General features: G+C 48.1%; 1 protein-coding gene across 1 annotated transcript; it reads left to right on the top strand.

The window, feature by feature from the left end:
- Positions 1 to 1,932: 1,932 nt before the first annotated feature.
- Positions 1,933 to 7,329, top strand: Bod1 (biorientation of chromosomes in cell division 1). Its single transcript, XM_051181009.1, has 4 exons — positions 1,933 to 2,346; positions 3,889 to 4,013; positions 5,654 to 5,850; positions 6,688 to 7,329. Exons 1-3 carry the CDS (start codon positions 1,948 to 1,950, stop codon positions 5,847 to 5,849), a joined length of 720 nt encoding a protein of 239 aa, XP_051036966.1. The 5' UTR covers positions 1,933 to 1,947; the 3' UTR covers position 5,850; positions 6,688 to 7,329.
- Positions 7,330 to 18,902: the final 11,573 nt, after the last annotated feature.

Raw genomic sequence — 18,902 nt, 5'->3', positions numbered from 1 at the left:
ATAACCCAAAGGATTGCAGCCCATTATGACAGGATGTGATTAGTTTAACCTCTGGGGCTGGCTGGGCTGATATTAAAGGAGTATGAACTAAAAGTGGCCACTTGTTTTGTGGTCTAATTTAAGCTCTCTTGGGTAGTAAATGTTGGGTGAGAGCATCTTGGGTCTCTGCCCAGTCTGTGTCTTTCCAGGAGCCAAGGGTATTGTAAAATGTATTCACATCCTTTCCGGTGCTCATGTGAGATGAGGAGTAACTGCTGTAGATGTAGTTCTGAGACTCAGCCAAGGAATAAAAGGAAAGGAGGACAGTGGTATGTAAGAAATATCAAATACGATCTTTCCTATAAAATATATAAAACTTAAGCCAGACAAGGTGGCCATGCCTTTAATCCCAGCATTCAGGAGGCAGAGGCAGGTGGATCTGAGACAAGCCTGGTCTACAAGAGCTAGTTCCAGGACAGCCTCCAAAGCTACACAGAGAAACCCTGTCTCAGGAGAGAGAGAGAGAGAGAGAGAGAGAAAGAGAGAGAGAGAGAGATTCATTTGTCTCCCCCACCTACCTTGTAAGACCTGTAAATATTCAAATCCTCTCCACCCAGGAAAACATTTATTTATACAAGGGCCCACTACTGTATTTCAGGAATTTAATGGCTTGGAGCAGTGACCTCTTTCCCCTTCCTTCTATATTTCCTGTGCACAAATTCTTTTCAGACGAGCCAGCTGAAAAAAGATTGTGAGGTTGGACCCTAGTCGGAAAGACACAGCCACCACCTTCCTTAGAATAAAAACCAAATGCACTTCCTGTCTAGGTGTGTCTGGTTCCCTGCCTTTTCCCACCCCAGCATACCCTCTTGATCAAGAGTAAAGTTCTCCTTGTATAAACACATCAGCTGGAGCAATGGTCTCTCTTTGCAATCCCAAACTTATTTCTGGCAGTGGCAACATCGGGGATTTCAGTACAGACTTGTGGCTATAAATGCTAGAGTATTATTTTACTTGTAAAATGACAGTGAGTTCTCAGTTCTGTGGATGTCTTTGGTTAAACACTGGAACACAGGAAGCATGAGTTAAAATACTCTTCTGCTTCTAGGTATAGGACCAGAGTAATTATTTCTATTCCTCCATTTCTGTATCTGCAGAAAGAAATAGTGGTACTGGCTTTCAGATAGCTGTGAAAGTGTTTAAAGAGTGCAGCAGTATTACTTTTAGCACATTCTACTTAGTGGCTCTACTATTAGTAATACTAACAATATTTAATATTGAAGAAAGAATCTAAACAGGCAAGAAAGACTTAATAGTAGGGTTATTTATTTATTTTATGATTTTGTAAAAAAAAATCTGCGTTGCTATTAATAATCAAACACACAGGTGCAAACTTTTTAACATAAGTATTTCTAGTAGGCCTGCTAAATAGCTCAGTGGACAAAAGCACTTGCCACCCAGCTTGAGAATACGAGTTCGATTCCCACGACCTACATTATAGGAGGGACAAGTGTGCCACAAGTTGTCCTCGGACCTCCACACAAGCGCTGTAGTATTGTCCATCCCTGCCACACAAAATAAATGTAAAGTTATTTTTGTTGAAAAAGAATTATGATCTATCCATTGCTAACCAGACTTTCCAGATCATACTGTTCAAGGAGGCCGTGGGAGTTGAGTACATGTCAAAAGCGCAGGCTGCGAGACAGGGAAACAGCTACTGAATCAGTCTTTAAGATATAATCTTACAGTCAGCTTTGTACGTGATTGCTCTGCAGGGAGGTCTGATTAGGGAAGGCTGCAGTGACTGACCAGGTTCAAGCCCTTGCTAAGGCTTGAGCCTACAATTCCCATGCTGTTCCGCGAACTAGCGCGAGCTAGCCAATTGCCTGCCGGGAGTTGTAGTTTTCAACGGCCAGACACAGTCTATAAGAACTTGAGCGATGGCTCCAGGAAACCAACCGTCCCACAATGCAAAGGCCACCGGTGACGCCATTAGACGGGCGCCAGCTGCGCTGCGAGCGGGGAGCGCCGTGGTCCCCGCCGCCTCCCACCCTGCCGCCTCCGTCGCCGCCGCCTCCGTGGGGCCCTCCGTGTCTGCGCAACGCGGCCCGCGGCTCCCGGAGGAGCAGCCGAGCGCGGGGCCCGGCGCGGGCGCGGGGTGCGGCCATGGCGGACGGTGTGGGAGCAGGCGCAGCGGGCCAAGCCTCGGGACCGGCATCGGGCTCGAGTGGGGCGGGGGGCCCAGTCAATCCCGCTTCGCTGCCTCCCGGAGACCCGCAGCTCATCGCTCTCATAGTGGAGCAGCTCAAGAGCCGTGGCCTGTTCGATAGCTTCCGCCGGGACTGTCTGGCCGACGTAGACACCAAGGTACCCGAGCCGTGGGGGCGAGGCGGTGCGGTGCACCCCACTGTTTTGACGTGCCAGAACCGGGAGTAAAACAAAAGGCTGCTCCAGAGCCTCCTAGATGCGCCGCGGAGAGCAGTGCGGGCGCCTTCCGAGTAGTGCACACTTGTGCACTGCTCTCCCCCTTCACTTACCAGCTGTAATTTTTGGTTCAGTCGCCCGCCTTTCTTGAACTTGGAAATTCTTTTACGGCTGCACACATGTAACCTGTACCAAAGAAACTCGTGTTTTAGAACAGTCAGGAAAGGCTTTAGAAGCTCTACCCAATTTCTGTTCACCACCGGAGAGGTGATTTTAAACATGGAATGGATTGAACGACACAGTAATTCTCTTTCCCCAGCGGAATAATTTGCAGACCTATATTCGGTCAAATTGGGATAAGCTGTAGAGTCAGCACCCTTATTTTGTATCTAAAGGGTGTTGATGCCCATGTTAGACCTAGTGCAAAAGCCAGTCTCTCAAGTAAAAATACTAATTCATCTTACTTGGAAAAGTTGTTGGGAATGTGTATGAAGGGTCAGGTATGTAGTAGTAGCTAGAACATCCCTTTTCCCTTTACAAAACCAGCTTGCCAAGATTAAGGTGGTGGAGTTAGGGCTCCTCAGCTGTTAGGACTACATGTAACAACCCAAGCCAGCTGATCTAGATAGGCATCAGCTGGTGGCTTGGCTGTCAACTGCAGGCTCCCTGAGCCTGTCTTACGGCTTTGATGCTGCATCTACACACCTTAGGCCACAAGCCACACCCACTACATGTTCTCATCTGGGACCAGTTCAGTCCTGGAGTAAGTGACACCACTCAGCGTGGGGGAGGCGGTATTAACTGCCTTCAGTAGGAGAGGAAGGAGGCTGGAGTGGCAGAAGATGCATTCCATGTACTCACAGTGAGTCTTGTTCTCAAGCATGTAGGAACTGTTAGAGTAAGTGCCTCAGGCTCCTTTGGGTCACAGCTTTGCCTGGAAACTCTTCACAGAGCTCCCTTGGCATTAGCTGTAGTGACTTGCTGAGGTTTGGGTGGCCCTTTCATTTGGAGGGGCTGTTCCTAGGTGTGCTGCTGCGAGCACCCATTGTGAGTCAAGCAGGCAGGAATGTTTGCATTTTATGGATGAAAATTACTGAAACTTTGAAGTCTGGTGACTCATGAAAAGTCACCTTGACCTAGAAACCAGTTCCTTCCTTTGGAGAAACAGCCTGCATCTGTATTTGGCCACGTTGCAAGCTGGAGGGCACTTTTGTTTACTCTTTGAAGCCTGAAAGTCTAATGTCTAAATTCAGGCAGAATAAATACTAATAGGCCCTCCCTTGTGGAGTTCCTTTAAAAGTAGATTGATTTATGTAGGTAATGCCCTGCACTGTGCCTATCGACTGCAGGGTGAGTTCTGAGGGCAGGTGGAAGTGTTTAAATGAGAAAATGTGTTTCTATGAAAGGCAGTGTTCCGAACAGCTCGGGTTCCACAAGTTTGGCATGTGCACTAACTAACTTGGTCTCTTCTTCTGAATGTCTCAGCCAGCTTACCAGAATCTGAGGCAGAAAGTGGATAATTTTGTGTCAACACATCTGGACAAACAGGAATGGAATCCTACAATGAACAAGAACCAGTTGCGAAATGGGCTGAGGCAGAGCGTGGTCCAGTAAGTAAATCATTGAGGAAACTGGATGTTCCAGCATGCTGCTGCACAGGCTGATCTCTGTTCATGGGACTCCTGGTCCATGGTGCTTTGTAGCCATCTACAGTCTCATGCATGGGGGAAGATGAGCAGAGCCCTGCTCGCTCTGGGCGCCTCCTGGGTATGCACATTCAGTGGTAACTCTGGAATGTCTTCAGGTTGTCAGGCTTGGTTCGTTGTCATCTGAACAGGAGAATGAGTTTTATGCCAGGATGCCAGTGTTTGGGTGCAGGCCAGCAAAGTGAGTCCTGTATGTTCTGTGACCGTGGCTGCTAAAGTGGTGACAGTTTGCAGAAAGGTGTCCTGTTAAGACATTGTCCTTCACAGAAATAAACTGAACATTTGTTAGAGGAGGCGCTATAGAGAACTCACAGGAGTGACCTCATTGTTACTGGAACACTGGGCATGGGTCATGGATTCCAAGGTAAGTTTTTTCTGGTCTGTTTCAGAAACCATCTTGTCTTTTAACACCAGGGTTTATATCCAGCACTTCTTAATTCACTGAATTGTTGAATAAAAGCTTATGAAGCAGGACCCTGAAAATAGAAGTATCAGGGGATTGCGGTGAGAAAAGCAAGTCTTGGAAAACTGAGGAATGACTTCATTTGCTACCGGTGCAGAGATGTATGGCCAGTGGTGGCTGCCCAACGCATGAAGGGAGTTGGAGTGAGAAAGCTGGAGTGCCCGGCTCTCCTGATACTGTTGGTGATCTTAGTTGTTCTGGTGCATACTCTAAGCAACTCATGTAGGGAAGTTGTACTGTATCACCCTCCCTACCCACCCCCAGGCTCATGTGATAGAAGTTGATCCCAATGAGTTGGTGTTGAAGTGGGGTCTTCACCTTTGTGGCACGGGATAAGTTCTTTAAGAATCTGTTGAGTTCAACCAAATACGATACCTGTCACACTCCTGTCATCCTAGACCTCAGGAGGCTGAGAGGCAGGAAGATAAGGAAAATCAAGCAGCCTTGGTTATATAGTGAGTTCCGAGAGAAAGGGGGGGTTATTAAAAATAGAAAAAGGACTTTGCTGACAAGCACTATAGTACTCGCGGTGGCTTATGACCACTGAAATCGAGATCTTGTAAATGAAGAAAATTAACACCCATGTAAAACTAGGGGAGTATGGCATCTAAAGCAGCCCATGTTGTCTCTCATTGAGCAACTGTATATTGCATGTCTAGTCTTTATGTGTCTCACCAGTCATCAAAAACATCTCACCTGGTTTGTGTTGGATGTAGTAACTGAGTTGCTGTTGGAAGCCTCTTCTGTTCTGGCTGATAAGAATAAATTCTGAGGGAAACTAAGGCACAACAAGGCTTACTGCCTTTGACACTGTGACTGCAATTTCACCCTACACTTGTGGTCAGGTTCTTGTGATTTGGTGCAGTCTGCTCAGCTTTGATTATTTTCTTTGTACAAAGTTGAGACCGCATTAGGAATGGTGGTTGTCAGGTGGCTGTGAATCCCCTCAAATGAAAGGCCAATGGCCTAAAACTCTGGGGAAAATGGATGTTTTCTGAGCTCTTGAATGGCACTTGGGGCTTATTGGTGCACAGGGGAACTCTTGAGAACTAAATTACAGTAGTTTGTCTTATCTCCACAGGTCAGGCATGTTGGAAGCAGGAGTGGACAGAATCATTTCTCAGGTGGTGGACCCCAAACTAAATCACATCTTCAGGCCACAGATAGAGCGAGCAATCCACGAGTTCCTGGCAGCCCAGAAAAAAGAAGCTATGCCAGCTCCCCCTCCAGAACCTGAAAGCCAGGATCCTCCAGCACCATCCCAAGACACTTCCTAAGGTTTGGCACCCCATCTTTCCTCTGGCTGGTTGATGTGGAGATGGTTAGAAACGGGATAAGCTGTGATTACACGTCCTGTTCACACCTGTTGAGAGCCGAGCGTGGAGTTCACCCCAGTGAGCCATCTCAGTGAGTTCAGGTCTAGTGTGTTCCCACATTGGCAGCTGTGCTCTGTACCAGTGCCGAGCATCCAAGTCACCACAGGAAACCTCATCAGGGACCATTGTGGCAACTGGTTTGCACAGGGGACTCGTGGAGGTCATCTTCTGAGATTGCTTAACCGTGGCTCTGGCGCTGGCTGACATTTTCATATGAAATTTTCATATGAAATCAAGCAGCATTCCCAAGTGCTGTCAAAAGTGAGACCTTCACCATGAGCTCTGCGTCTCCAGGTTGCCACTGTGGAGTACATGCAGCTCTCTGTTCCCTGTCTCAGGTTTAGATTTAATCTAAACTTTAAAAATTAGCTGGAGATAGAGGTGAATGCTGTGCCAGGTTTGGGGAACCATTGTATGAGCAATAGACCCCTCACCTGCCATCATCACACCCCTGGGGGGTGTTCTGGTCCCTTGTTCTGCTGCTAGTGAGTTGTTAAGATGCTGGTACTAATAAATTGGGTAGGGAGGCAATTGATCTAGGCCTTTGAACATGAGCAATTGAAGGGCTGCCTTCTTGTGCCTCTTGGGAGAGATCCTTGATTCATCATGGAATGTAAAATATTTGTTTGTGTTAAATCTTTTCCATTTCATTGTAAATCCTTTTAGGAACATGTACTTAATGAATACAGGTCCAGATCAAAAGTAGCATTTTGAAATGATTTTTTTTTTTAATTTTTAGAATATGCCTGACACCTTTGGAAACTCCATTTAATGAAGAAACGAAATGGATTCCTGTTTCATACGGCTATAACTTGAGTCGACCATGTCACTACTGATGTCAAGACTTTGGCCTTGACTGGGGTGGTGTCCACATTGGATGGACAGCTCGTGCGTTGTGCCACCTTTGACAGGCGTGTCCCAGGGTCTGACCACAGTAGACAGACACTACAGAGGTTTAAGCACTACATGACCTGGGCTATGCTGAACAAACCTCTATACTTGAACACGGACTGTGCATGTGGATGTTAGCGTTTGTGCTCTGCAGTATGCAGAAGCCAGGCTTTGGCTAGTCGGTCAGGACAGCCAAGGGCAATGGGAGCAGCTATTTATATTGTTGCTAGAGTTACAGGCTGGAATGTGCAGCAGTTAGTGTCGTATCCCTAAGGTTATTGTGACCTTCCTGTGCTTGGAGATTTTAGTGATTTCCGTTGTCTTGTCAGAGGTAGCTTGGAGCCCTGGAGGGAGTGATGAATTGAGACTTGGGGACAAGGAAAGCCCCACTGTCCTGGCATCTCACTAGCTGCAGGGGCGAGTCACTCTGGATGTGGTGCTCCGTTCTCATGTTTGTGTTTTTAGAAGAACAATTGTCAATAAATAGCAGATGTTTTACAATAAAGTCATTTGATGGTTTTTCCTTAAAGCCTCAACACAATCTTAGCGCCTGTCTGTGGAGGTGACTCCCCTTCCTCTCCTGTGACTGGTGGGAATGAAGGACTGCTGGTTGAAACTTAGACGCACCCTGGTTCAGGCTGATCGGTGCGCTGGTCAGGAGCAGGTAGTGTCTTGTTGAATGTTCCGACTCATCTCAAGCTTAGATAGTACCAGTGCCCCTGAGTGTCTCAGGACAGGGAGGGGGAGCTGGGTGTTATTGGCCTGGGTTGGGGTGAGGTGAGAAGGACAGGTTGCATGTGTGGAGGTCAGAAGACAACTTGCAGATATTGATTCTCTGTTTCTACCACCTGTGTCCTAATGAGTGCATTCAGGTAATCAGACTTGGTGGCATACACCTTTACTCACTGGCCCAAAAGTTGGTATCTCACAAGCTCCCAGGTGATGCTGGGCCTTGATCACACATCAAGTACTGGGCCTTGGGTATAGCAAAGATTGCTTCAAACTAAGTCCTTGTTCTTAATTGAGGACACTGGATATTGTTTATCTAATTTGTTGCATTTGGATGTTTTGTGGTGCTGGAGGTAGAGTCATGCCCAGCCCAGATCTAAAATGGATGTTTACTTTCCCCCTTTACCACAAATGCCCTCGGTGAGACTGTATTGCCTTTCAAGAACTCAGCAAGATTTTTACAGCACCTGCCTTTGTGTTAAAAGCAAGCTGGCTCCACCCTCAGCACAGTTGGAAGCCACCTCAGGTGTGATCTGTTTCCCTCCTGGATATAGTACCATCTCCACAGAACAAGCTGATGGCCTTGTCAGGACAGAATAGTCCTCTACCCTACTGCATGTGCAAAGAGGTGTGTCTCGATCCCCAGAGGGTCTTTTCCTTCCTGAGGCTGCACAGCCATCCCACACTGATCCCACCCAAGAAAAGATGGCAGAATAGACCAACCCAGAGGAAATTCCTACCTACAGATGCTCAGTTGACCCGCGTTGTGTGTTTTAGCAGGCAGGTTTTTATGTGCACTCTTGCTTTGTTTTTCCCATTAAGAAGAAGATTGGATGCCGGGAATTGCAGACTTGCAGGCAGTCCTGTCAAGAGCTCAGTTCTGTTGTCACATTTTGCCACTAATTCAGTGAGGCTGAGCTGAGGAAAGCAGGGTCTTGCCAGACTAGAGAGACTTGTGCTCTTAGATGGGCATTTGACTCTTACCCCAGTCAAGAGGAAAGAAGTACCCATGTTCCCTAGGTGAATGTCTTCAAACTGCTGGAGGTGTAGTCAAGGCAGCCCTGTAAGGCTCTGGCAAGAAAGACTACTGCCTTAGATGTGGGTTGCCAGCCAGGCCCTTGTAGACCCCTGAATTCTTAAGCTTTGGATATCGGTCACACAGAACATTAGGAGAAATCACGGTTCAAGAAGTATAAAAATTCTTCCCAAAGGAAGGTTAGCCCACCAAAACTTTCACCTATTAAACACCCTTGCTGTATACATTGTTTCTTTTTTTTAATACTTTAATTATTCCTTTAAGAATTTCCCACAATGTAGTTTGATCATAGTTACCCTCAACTCCTTTATTCATTTTTCTGCAAGATTTGTCACTGGCCTCAAGTGACAAGTTAGGCTTCTCTATGTGGAAAAGCCATTGCAAGAGCTGAGGAGAATGGGGCTGACCCTAGGACATGACCAACACTGGGAAACGTTAAGGTTAAAGCATGAAGGGCTTTGGTCAGGGGCAGCAGAGTGGTGCCCTGTTCAGAAGTTCACTTCTCTTGTCTGGACCAACATCTGAGGTTGCTCCTGGAGACTTTAGTTCCTGGCATGCTTCTAGTTAACAGCTTGGCACTGACCCAGGCTACCATCTCCTTAAGCCAATTGTTTGAACTCTAGATGCTCAGTGTGATTAGTGGCTTCTATAAAGGGGGGTTAGCCTTGCTCTTGTCACTGTGTCTTGTCCTCTACTAACTCAAAACTCTGCAAGTTCTTATGTGCTGTGTCACCAGCACTGTGAGCTGGAGAAACACCAGATGCATCCCAGCAGTACATGGGACACTGGTTCCAAAAGGGAGCATCACATTGCCCACAAAGGTGGCAGTCTGCAGACGTGCAAATGTCAGAGCCTCAGGTGTACCAGTGCCACTGCAGAACATATTCCTCATTGCCGGGGATGTGACCTGTACTGATGAACTAACCACAAGATTCACAGGTCTGTTCCAACACCACCTGGATGGTGAGAATGCATGTCTCTGACTTCCCCCGTAATCCCTTGGCGAGGACCACTTTTGGACCTCTTGGCTGTTTCTAAGTGGTTTTTTGATGTTGAGTTGGCTCAGAAAGCTCAGAGCTCTCCCCCAAACTGCCAAAGGTCTTTGTGGACCAGAAAAGTCAGGAGATACGTCAGTGGGGACCCAGCGAAGGTCAGGGAGTTGTGTTGCAGGCTGGCACTGAGGTTTGGGTTTGAAAGCTGTTCTGATAAGGATGCAGCTGGCTGCCCTGTGCCCTGTGGGTGCCAGGGACAGGCTAAGAGAGTTGACACAGTACATTGCCATTTGTCAGTTACTTTAAGGTATAATCTTCAGGACTGGGCTCCAAGGCCACGTGTTAGTAATCACAGCTGTTCTCTCATACCCCCCTGCCTCCAGGCACCACAGTGCTTTTGACTTTCCTTCCTAAGACATAACCTGTCACTAAGAACCTTCTACTCACCAGCCTTCTCAGGAAGAAATAAAGGAGCCAAGAGCCAGACCCAAGGAGTCTTGTGCAGTCTCATCTGATTTTCACAATCCTGGAAGGAAGAGATCTGAACGGCTTTCCTCACGGCCGGCTGAAGAGCAGGGATGCACAGCCAGGCCTGCCTTCTCCACGCTCTTGGTTACTCTGCCTCTGTTACTTAACATGTTCAACCATGCCAGTCCTCTGGGATTAACTCATTCCAAACCTGGGCCCCATCAAACTAAATTCTGAAGGCAATGGCCTCATCTACCCAAAAGGAAGTATAAACTGGCCCATGTGCTTGCCATGAGGTAACCAGGGCATGGCTGAAAACTAGAAGCTTGTTTTCCTTTCCTTTTGAAGGCTGAGTGGTAGACCATTCTGTGTGTATATTACATTTTGAAAAGCCTGGCTAATTTTTGGCACAATAACAAGTTACCTAAGATACACCTCAGAACATACACAATGTGAAACATCTGCTGGAAACCTTTGATCAGTTCTGGAGGAAGGTCACATGGTATGAACTGAGCTCCCTCTAAGCAGGTGTTGGCCCACAAGGGTTGACAGTGGAATAAACAGCGAAAAGTATGTGACATCCCCTGCCATGCAGCACAGCTGGTCACCTGGACAGTGGTCCAAGAGACCCAGAGCAAGCTGGGGCCCACACCAGTCTGCGAGGTTTTCAGGTACCCATGTAGTCTCGTAGCCCTCACCCCGTGTGCTTTCTTCCCACTGGCCATGGCTGATCCTGCTCAGGACCCAACAGCAGCTTAGACAGTTGCAGACGTGCCCAGCAAACTTGGTGAAAGTCGGTCCGTGAAGCTAACAAATGTATTTGCAGCCCATAAGTTTTTAATAGGGCTGTACTGGTTTCAAGCACAGGTCTCTCCACAAATGCTTGGGGGTGGGCATTATAAACATGGGAATGTTATTGGGTGAAGTCCCCGTGAAGGGAGCATTGTGCAATGCCACCCTGGTTCACCTTGTTAAATCTGTGCCAGGCACACGTGGTTTGTTGTAAAAAGGAGTTCTTTGACACAGAGGACTCAGAACTACTTCTCTGCCCTTTGCCTCCCCACATGTCCCCAGAAAGATGTGTGCACAGTTGACACTGGTTATATGACCCTTTATCCATAGCCTGACAGCTCCGGGAGACAGGTTGCCATTTGCCCGGGCCAGTTCTGGGTCCATGTGGCTGCCCTTCAACCACACCTGGCTTCAGAAGCCAGCTAACTGCTTCCTCTGTGCCCAAATCTTAGAACTCACCACTCCACTGAGATTCAAGGCCTCCCCTTCCCCCCATGGGGAGGGGGCAGAAGAGGCAGCACATGGCCATCCCTTCCTGCAGCCACACTAAGCCATGGCATGTCAGGCGGGACATCGTAAGAGTGAAGGGAGGCGTGTGAGGAGAGGGTCTGAGGGCAGCAAGGCAACCCCTGTTCTCTGTGTGTGTCTTCTGAGGAGCAGGGAGGGAAGGAGAGGGGTCTCCCCTAACAGCAGAGCCAGCCCTCGGCCCACTCAAACCATGTGAGATATCAGAGAAAGCACCAGGCCTGTGAATAGAGATTGCCACCCTTGAGGTCTGGCTAGAGCCCAGGGCTGACCCGTCCCACCAGGACTCTCCCACAGGAGGAAAGTGGGGGTATGCTGACAGGACTCGGAGGCGGTAGAAAGTAGGCTAGGCAGGACCACATCTATACAGGCCCCTGAGGGGAGGTGTCAGAGCTAGGAAGGGGAGGCATGTGACTCCCCCTGGCTGTCATGGAGGCGGTTTTGGGGTGGGGGCACTGACAGGACTTGTGCCCTATGCACTTGTGAGCAGTGACAGCCACAGCCATGGGGTACAGAGTCAGCACTCACCCTGAACCCATGGGCTGGGGCATGGTGCCCCTCTAGTGGAGGGCAGGGACAGGGGCAGAGTGGGCTGGGCCAGGTGGGGGTGGATGAGTAGGCGGGTGAGGATAGAACAGGGCTGAGTGGAGCGGACTAGAATAGGTACAGAGAACACAGGCCAGGCAGCAGATGGGGTTGGGTGGGACAGGGTAGAGTCACTGCCCCTTCCCATCCCTGAGGGAGGCCTCTGCAGCCGTGCGGCTCTGCTGTTGCTCACAGGGCTGCAGCGGCTGTGGGCATCCATTGTCAGTCTCATCTGACCATCTCAGCACCCCAAAGACCAGGGCAGCCACTGTTCGAGTTTTCCAATTTCCCAGCCAGTCTGACAATGAATGGCAGGAGGCCCTGGGAACCTAGCTCAAGAAACATGTCTCCCCCGGAAGCCAGATCACAAGCCTAAAGGGAAGGGGAGATGTGAAGGAGACAATAGAGGCTCGCCCGAGAGGTGGGTTTACCTGCTGCAGGAGGTGGAGTGGAGGCCCCTTCACTGGAAACGTCACAGGAGGTAAAGGCTGATTGTGTGAACTATGACGAAGACTCCTCCCCACTCGGCTTATCCCAGCTGGAATTTACAGCTGTCAGGTGACCTTTTTCCTCCCCAAGCCTGGAATGGGCAGTGGACATTAAGCCTACAGGAAGTGGAGAGGCCATGCCAGCTGAATGGTAGCTAAGCAAACAGTAGCAGTTGCAGAGTGCTGAGTCCCCAGGCTGGGCAGAACCAGGCCTCACCACGCAGCAGTACTAGAAGATGACAGCGAGGTTTCCGTGCCCTCGGAGGCAGCTTCGTGCCTCACGGCCAGGCCCCCTCATTCACAGATTGAAAGAGTGAGCGATGAGTCCCAGCTACATCAATTCCTACCATAGAAAGGACAGGCCCTCTCTGAATCGCAGGCTCATCTATTAAGTGGGTAATTTGAGGGCTACAAACTAAGCAGGAACTATTGGTGTTCATTTTGCTAAGGGAAGCAAGATAGCCACAGTGTTTGACCTCAGAGACCAGTGCTCTAAGTCCGAGCTCCTTAGCAGAGCTGAGCAGCCTTAGGCAAGTGTTGCATGCCTCAGAACTGGAGTTACAGATGGTGGTGAGCAGCCTTGTGGGTGCTGGGAATGGAACCTGGGTCCTCCGGATGAGCAACCAGTGCTCCTGACCCATCTCTCCAGTGCGGCCCTCACTTTTGTTGTTTCGTTGTTTTGGCTTTCATTTTGGTTTTGAGGCAGAGGAACCACCACATCTGGCTTACCTCACTCAACCTTTTGTTGGCATCCAGCCTACCTCTCACCCCTATGAAATGCAGCCATCCCTTAGGATCACAAGTGTGAGGACTCCTGTCAATACTAAACCCACAGACAATTTCTCTTTCTAAAACAGGGCAGTCTTTGCAGAGAACCCAGGCACATGCCCGTGTACTTTAAACCCTGTCTATATGACTAGTAATAATGCTAAGCAAAGGCTGCTGAGCATGTCCCGCCATGTTTAGGACACAGGGTCAGGGGAGGCGAAGGGAAGCACATGCTATTAGTGCATGTTTGTTTCCTTTTCTACTACATTCAAAGATGCAGACCCACATGTAGAGACCCCAACAAAGCATGCAGGTTGTTCTTATTGGGGTGCTCTTGCTGTAGAAATGAGGGCTGGAGGTAGGAACTGCCCCAAAGACGAAGCTGGAGTAGGTAGCGGCACACGGCTCTTCAAGCATTCATTCCCTTGACTCTCAAAGCCAGTGAAGAGACTGGAGTTAAATAACATACATAATCAGTCTCCTATGACAGGGATGCTGGTGTGTGTGTGTGTGTGCTGTGTGTGCATGTGCATGCACGTGTACACAGATGACAGCCTTGGATATCATTCCTCTGGCCTGGAGCTTGATATTGGCTCAACTGGCCAGTGAGCCCTAGGGACTCTCCTGTCTTCACTGTCCCCAGCATTGGGATTATAGGACATCACACACACACACACACACACACACACACACACACACACACACATATATATATATATATATATATATATATATATATATATAGTAGAGCACAGTGCCATCCTGGTTTCTTAGTCTGTCCCCAGGTGAGGGGATGGTGTGTGAATGCTTAGAGGGCACCGAGTCCTATCAGACCCCCACCCACCATGCATTATTCTGGGTCCTTGGGTGGCTTGATTCACTCAGTGTTCACAACAATCCTGTTAGGGGAGACCCATTTTCCAGGGAAGGGCAGAGAGGCACTGAGGGAATGCATGCACTGTTCAGGGCTCACAGTGGGTGGCAAGGCTGCAGCTAGAACCCAGGCAATCGTGACCTTGCCCAGGCCACATGAGTACATGATGGAGGGCCCGTTCTGCATGTGCCCACCTGAAGCCTGTACCCCAGCCTCTGATGCACTCAGGACCTCAGATTCCCAGCTCAAACAGACACAGGGTAGTCCTGATTGAAGACTGAGGAAAGGACTGGACACAAGAGAACCAGAGGGACCTAGCCTGACTGCCATAGCAGATGACTGTAGGCAGACAACTGTGATGTCATTTTTTTTTCAGAGTGTCATGATGTGGCTTGAATGCTGAATGTCCCCTATGTGTTTGAACACCTGGACTGTTGGCAATGGTGCTATTTGGGACAACCGAGAAACCTTTGGGGGTGGAGCCTCATTGGAGGAAGGATGTCATTGGGGGAGGGTCTTGAGGCTTTATATGGAGCCCCATCCCTACTTACTTTCCGCTTCCTGAGCATGGATACAGTGAGACCCGCCAGCTTCCAGCTCTAGCCACCATGCCTGGCCTTCCTGCTGCTGTTTCCTCCCCGCTGTGAAAGGTAGTGTCCCTCTGGAACTGTGAGCTTCCTTAAGTAGCTCTCATCAGGGTCTTTTATCTCTGCAACAGAGATAAAAGATGAAAACTGTGACAAGTCTAAGTTCAGGGCACCAAGATGGCCACATTCTGGGGAGAAACTGCTTGGCCAGTAGACAGCCACTTGGCAGTGTGTACACATGGAGATGACAGGTATGTCTTCCTGTGGCTCAAAGCTCTACCTTGACCTCCTCCATCCCCAATTCCTTCCATAAAATCTGCTTCCAGATAGTCACATGGGAACCTAGGCTCACAATACAGAAATTTTAAAGAAACACGAACCTTCAGTCATTACATTTGCCAAGTCAAGAGACTGTGGACAAGCTCCGTAAAAGTAAAGCCAGAATCTGGCCAAAGCTGCTGGCGGCTGTCTTCAGAGCTCTGTGCTGCCTGATGTTCAACGTTGCCACCTGGTGGCCAGAGAGGCAACAGCAACGAAACAAGTCTTGTTATTTACTAAACAGGACTAAAAGGCTCTCCTGGGTTTGGGGGAAGATTTAAAAGCAGGATAAGGAGAGGTGACTTAGGAGAAGAGGGTGTGGCCAGGTTCCTGCACCAAGCTACTGGTGTGAGTTCCACAGGAAATGAACAAGGCTTTCCTGTTTCCTCACAAAATAAGTTGCTTCAGATATATTAAGTTCCTGGTTTTTGTTCATGTGCCTGAAGTAGGGTCCAGATTGGTGCAGAATTTGCATTCCTCCAGCCTCTGTCTCGTGAACCTTCAGATTACAGGTGCACACCTCTACACTGTGAAATCCAAGGGAACTAAATCACCACGATTGGGTTCATGGGAAACGGAGTACTACCTAAAAACCACAGTGTTTTAAAAAGCAGTAGGAATGTGAACAGTTTAGCATTTTAAAAACTGTGACCCCTGTGTCAGGAAAGGAGACATATTTGTCTTGACTCATAGCACCTCACAATCCACTGCTTTGGGGACATCTTGTGTATATCATGTCACCTTGGCTTGCAGTTAGAGAAACCTGGTGGGCACAGTCTACATTGAACTGTCCAAAGCCAAATACAAGTAAGTGGTAGATCTAGAATCGCACCCTGGGCTGTCTCATTGCAAAGCCTGAAGTTGCATTCACACTTGAGTCTGTCTGTGTGTGAAGCGCAGGGAGCCTGCAGAAAGCACGACGAGGAGTCCCGGCTAAGGCTATGGGAGGAGAGGGTGCCATGGTCAGCTAATAGTGGCCACGTAGGAGACAAAAAGCTGTCAGAAACACCTCTCTAGAGATCTATGCTCACTGTGGGTTTGGAAATGCAGGAATCTTACTTGGCCACCAGAGGATATTTTCCATCTAGTTTGAATGCATGCACAGGGCATGTGACCTCAACAAGCAACTTTCCCTTGGGCCTGTGCATCAACACATGGCTTAAGGACACAGGAACCCAGAATGCAATGTCCCTGCGGCCTTGTGTGTGGGTGTGTGGGAGGAAGCTCATGGTTGCGTGTGCTGTGATGGGACTCCAAGAAGCAGACACCTCAATCTCCCTTCTGGAAGCAAACCCATTACAGGACACCCGTTCTATTGGCAGGGACTGCAAGGTCCACATCTCTCACTGAACTTGGAACATCCCAGCAAGAGATCCCCATCACCCAAGGGGCAGTGGCTCACTTCAGTGCCTGTCGCACTTCTTGAGGGTCCAAACAGACTTTGGCTTTGGCTGCATTTTAGTGGATGGCCAGCATTCTCCATAAAAATAATTTTTTTGTACTCTGTAGCCAGATCTTGCTTTTTCCAAATTACTTTTGCCTTTCATTAGAGAGCCCCACCTACAAGTTTTCCTCTCATCACTCAGTGGAAAAATTCCTGGTGGCTTTGCCCCAGAGCTGGGACCCATTCATACATCCCAAGGGCCCTATTTCTCCTGGCCAGGTGGTACTGGGGCCTAGGCACATGGCTCATCATTGGCTACTCTTTCAAAGGAAATAATAAGGGACACTCCCAGAAAAGACTATTTTCTTTTAGTTTTATAACTGACATTTTCTTAACAGTCTGGTTGGAGAAAGAGTGAAATCTTTTTCATTATTGTTTGGGAGACTCACCAGTATACTATTTCAAGATTCTGGTTCATTTCAATCAGGATTCGTGACTCAGTTGAGACAGCCTGGGGCCCGGAAATCAGAGGCCGCCTCCCTACATTCTAGAGATCGGACTCATCAGGTTCCAGCTTCATAAAACCTTTCTCGTGTTCTTTGGATTGCCTTATTATTATTTTTTAAGTTTTTTTTGTTTGTTTTTGTTTTTGTCTTTTTTGGTGTGTGTGTCCTATGTAGTCTAGGCTGATCTTGAGGTCACAACATAGCCAAGGCTGGCCTTGAACTCTTGATCTTCCTGCCTCCACTTCCCAAGTGTTGGGATTACAGACATGCATGATTATGCCTGGCCTCTTAAGATTATCTTTTTGATTTCCTGGTATTGTCCTTCGATGAACAAAAGTTGGTTTTTGCTTCTTTCTTTCTTTTTCTGTTTTTGTTTTTTTGAGACAGGGTTTCTCTGTGTAACCTTGGCTGTCCTGGCACTTGTTCTGTAGACCAGGCTGGCCTTGAATTCATTGAGACTCACCTGTCTCTTCCTCCTGAGTGCTTAGATTAAAAGTGTGCAACGCCACTGCCTGGCTCTCTGCTTGTTTTCTTACTGGTGTCCCGGTCATCTCTTTATTTTATTGCTTGTACTTTTGCTGCAACCTAAGCCAGAGTCACAGACACATGTATTTACACCTGAGTATACAAAGGTTTTCTTTTCTTTAGCTCCTTGCCCACTCCCATACCCCAGGTTTCCTTGCCTTTGCTCCATTTTGAATTAATCTTTACATATCGCTTGAGGTGAGGGCCCAGTTCCATTCTTTTGCATGTGGATAGATATTTGTTATAAAGATTATTCTGTACGTTTAGCTGGCTGGAACCTCTACCAGTGGTTATAGATATAAGGGCTTGTTTTTGGAGTCTCATGTCTGATCCGGATGATTTGTCTTTTTATTCTTATGGGTGTCACACTGTCTTGACTGATTAAAAAAAAAAACATAAAAAACAAAAAAAAAATCTATTTCAATTAGGAAGAACAAGTATTCCAACATTGTTCTTTTGCAAGATTATTTTGGACTGATTGAGGCAACTCTTGAGTTGCCATAGAAACTATAGATCAGCTTGTCACATTTTGCCAAAGGCCTCTGGCATTTTGCACGGAATATAGGGAGGTTTCAGGGGTGTTGGCTTCATGAGAGCAGTTGCAACCAAGAACCGTAAACTTTATCATCCCCATTTATGGATGCCAGAATCCCTGGGTTGCTGTGTCCACAGGGCCAGGCTTTTTTTTTTTTTTTTTTTTCCTCCCCAAGGCCACACTCTCTTCCTCTTCTGGTGGTTTGCTGGCAGTACTTAAAGTTCTGAGCAGAGCCAGCTCTTTGATCTCTGCCTTCTTCACAGAGAGCTCTTCCTACAGGGCTCCTTGCCTCTGAGTGGCTTCCTCCTTCTCCAGTCACCACATGCGTGCAGGGATGCAGGGATGGGCCGCGCTTCGCAGCCAGCAGCAACAGCCTCATACCAGGAAGGACTGTGAAGTGCTTTCCAGAAAGGTCTCTTATTTCACCCGAAATGTTCTGTAGTTCTCAGAGCATAAGCTGATGATTCTGTTGTTATTTTTCCTCTGTGATTTCTTTTTTGGAAGTGGGAATGGGCTCCTTGGTTTACTCACTCTGGTTTTTCTGAGAGGCTGTTGGATTTCGCAGCCCTTGGAGCTGGCTAGTTCCCCAAGTGTTTTAGCTAATGCTGCAGTTTTCCTATCTGCAGGAAGAGCTTTTGTGTTTCACCTAACATGAATACATGGATTTTTCTTGTTTTTGAGGGGTGGAGGGCAGGTTTCTCTGTGTAGTTCAGGCTCTGTGTAGTCCTGGAACTCAGAGATCCGCCTGCCTCTCCTTCGTGAGCGCTGAGATTAAAGGAGTGTGCCACAACTGCCCTGTGCAATATGGATTCTTAAACCTCTTTTCCCATTCATTAGTCGTAATCTTCTTCCTCTCTCTCTCTCTCTCTCTCTCTCTCTCTCTCTCTCTCTCTGTGTGTGTGTGTGTGTGTGTGTGTGTGTGTGTGTGTTCATTGGTGTTTTACCTGCATG

This window comes from Phodopus roborovskii, unplaced genomic scaffold (genome assembly GCF_943737965.1).
Source record: "Phodopus roborovskii unplaced genomic scaffold, PHOROB, whole genome shotgun sequence".
Lineage (NCBI taxonomy): Eukaryota > Metazoa > Chordata > Mammalia > Rodentia > Cricetidae > Phodopus > Phodopus roborovskii.
Note: the sequence above shows the minus strand (reverse complement) of the source record. Positions and strands in the feature narration are given on the sequence as shown.

Bases quoted from the DNA above. Each gene is read 5' to 3' on its own strand.
- Bod1 (XM_051181009.1), top strand. From the start codon at position 1,948: ATGCAAAGGCCACCGGTGACGCCATTAGACGGGCGCCAGCTGCGCTGC. The intron at 2,347-3,888 runs GTACCCGAGCCG...TGAATGTCTCAG, and splicing joins TGGCCGACGTAGACACCAAG to CCAGCTTACCAGAATCTGAG. The intron at 4,014-5,653 runs GTAAGTAAATCA...TTATCTCCACAG, and splicing joins CTGAGGCAGAGCGTGGTCCA to GTCAGGCATGTTGGAAGCAG.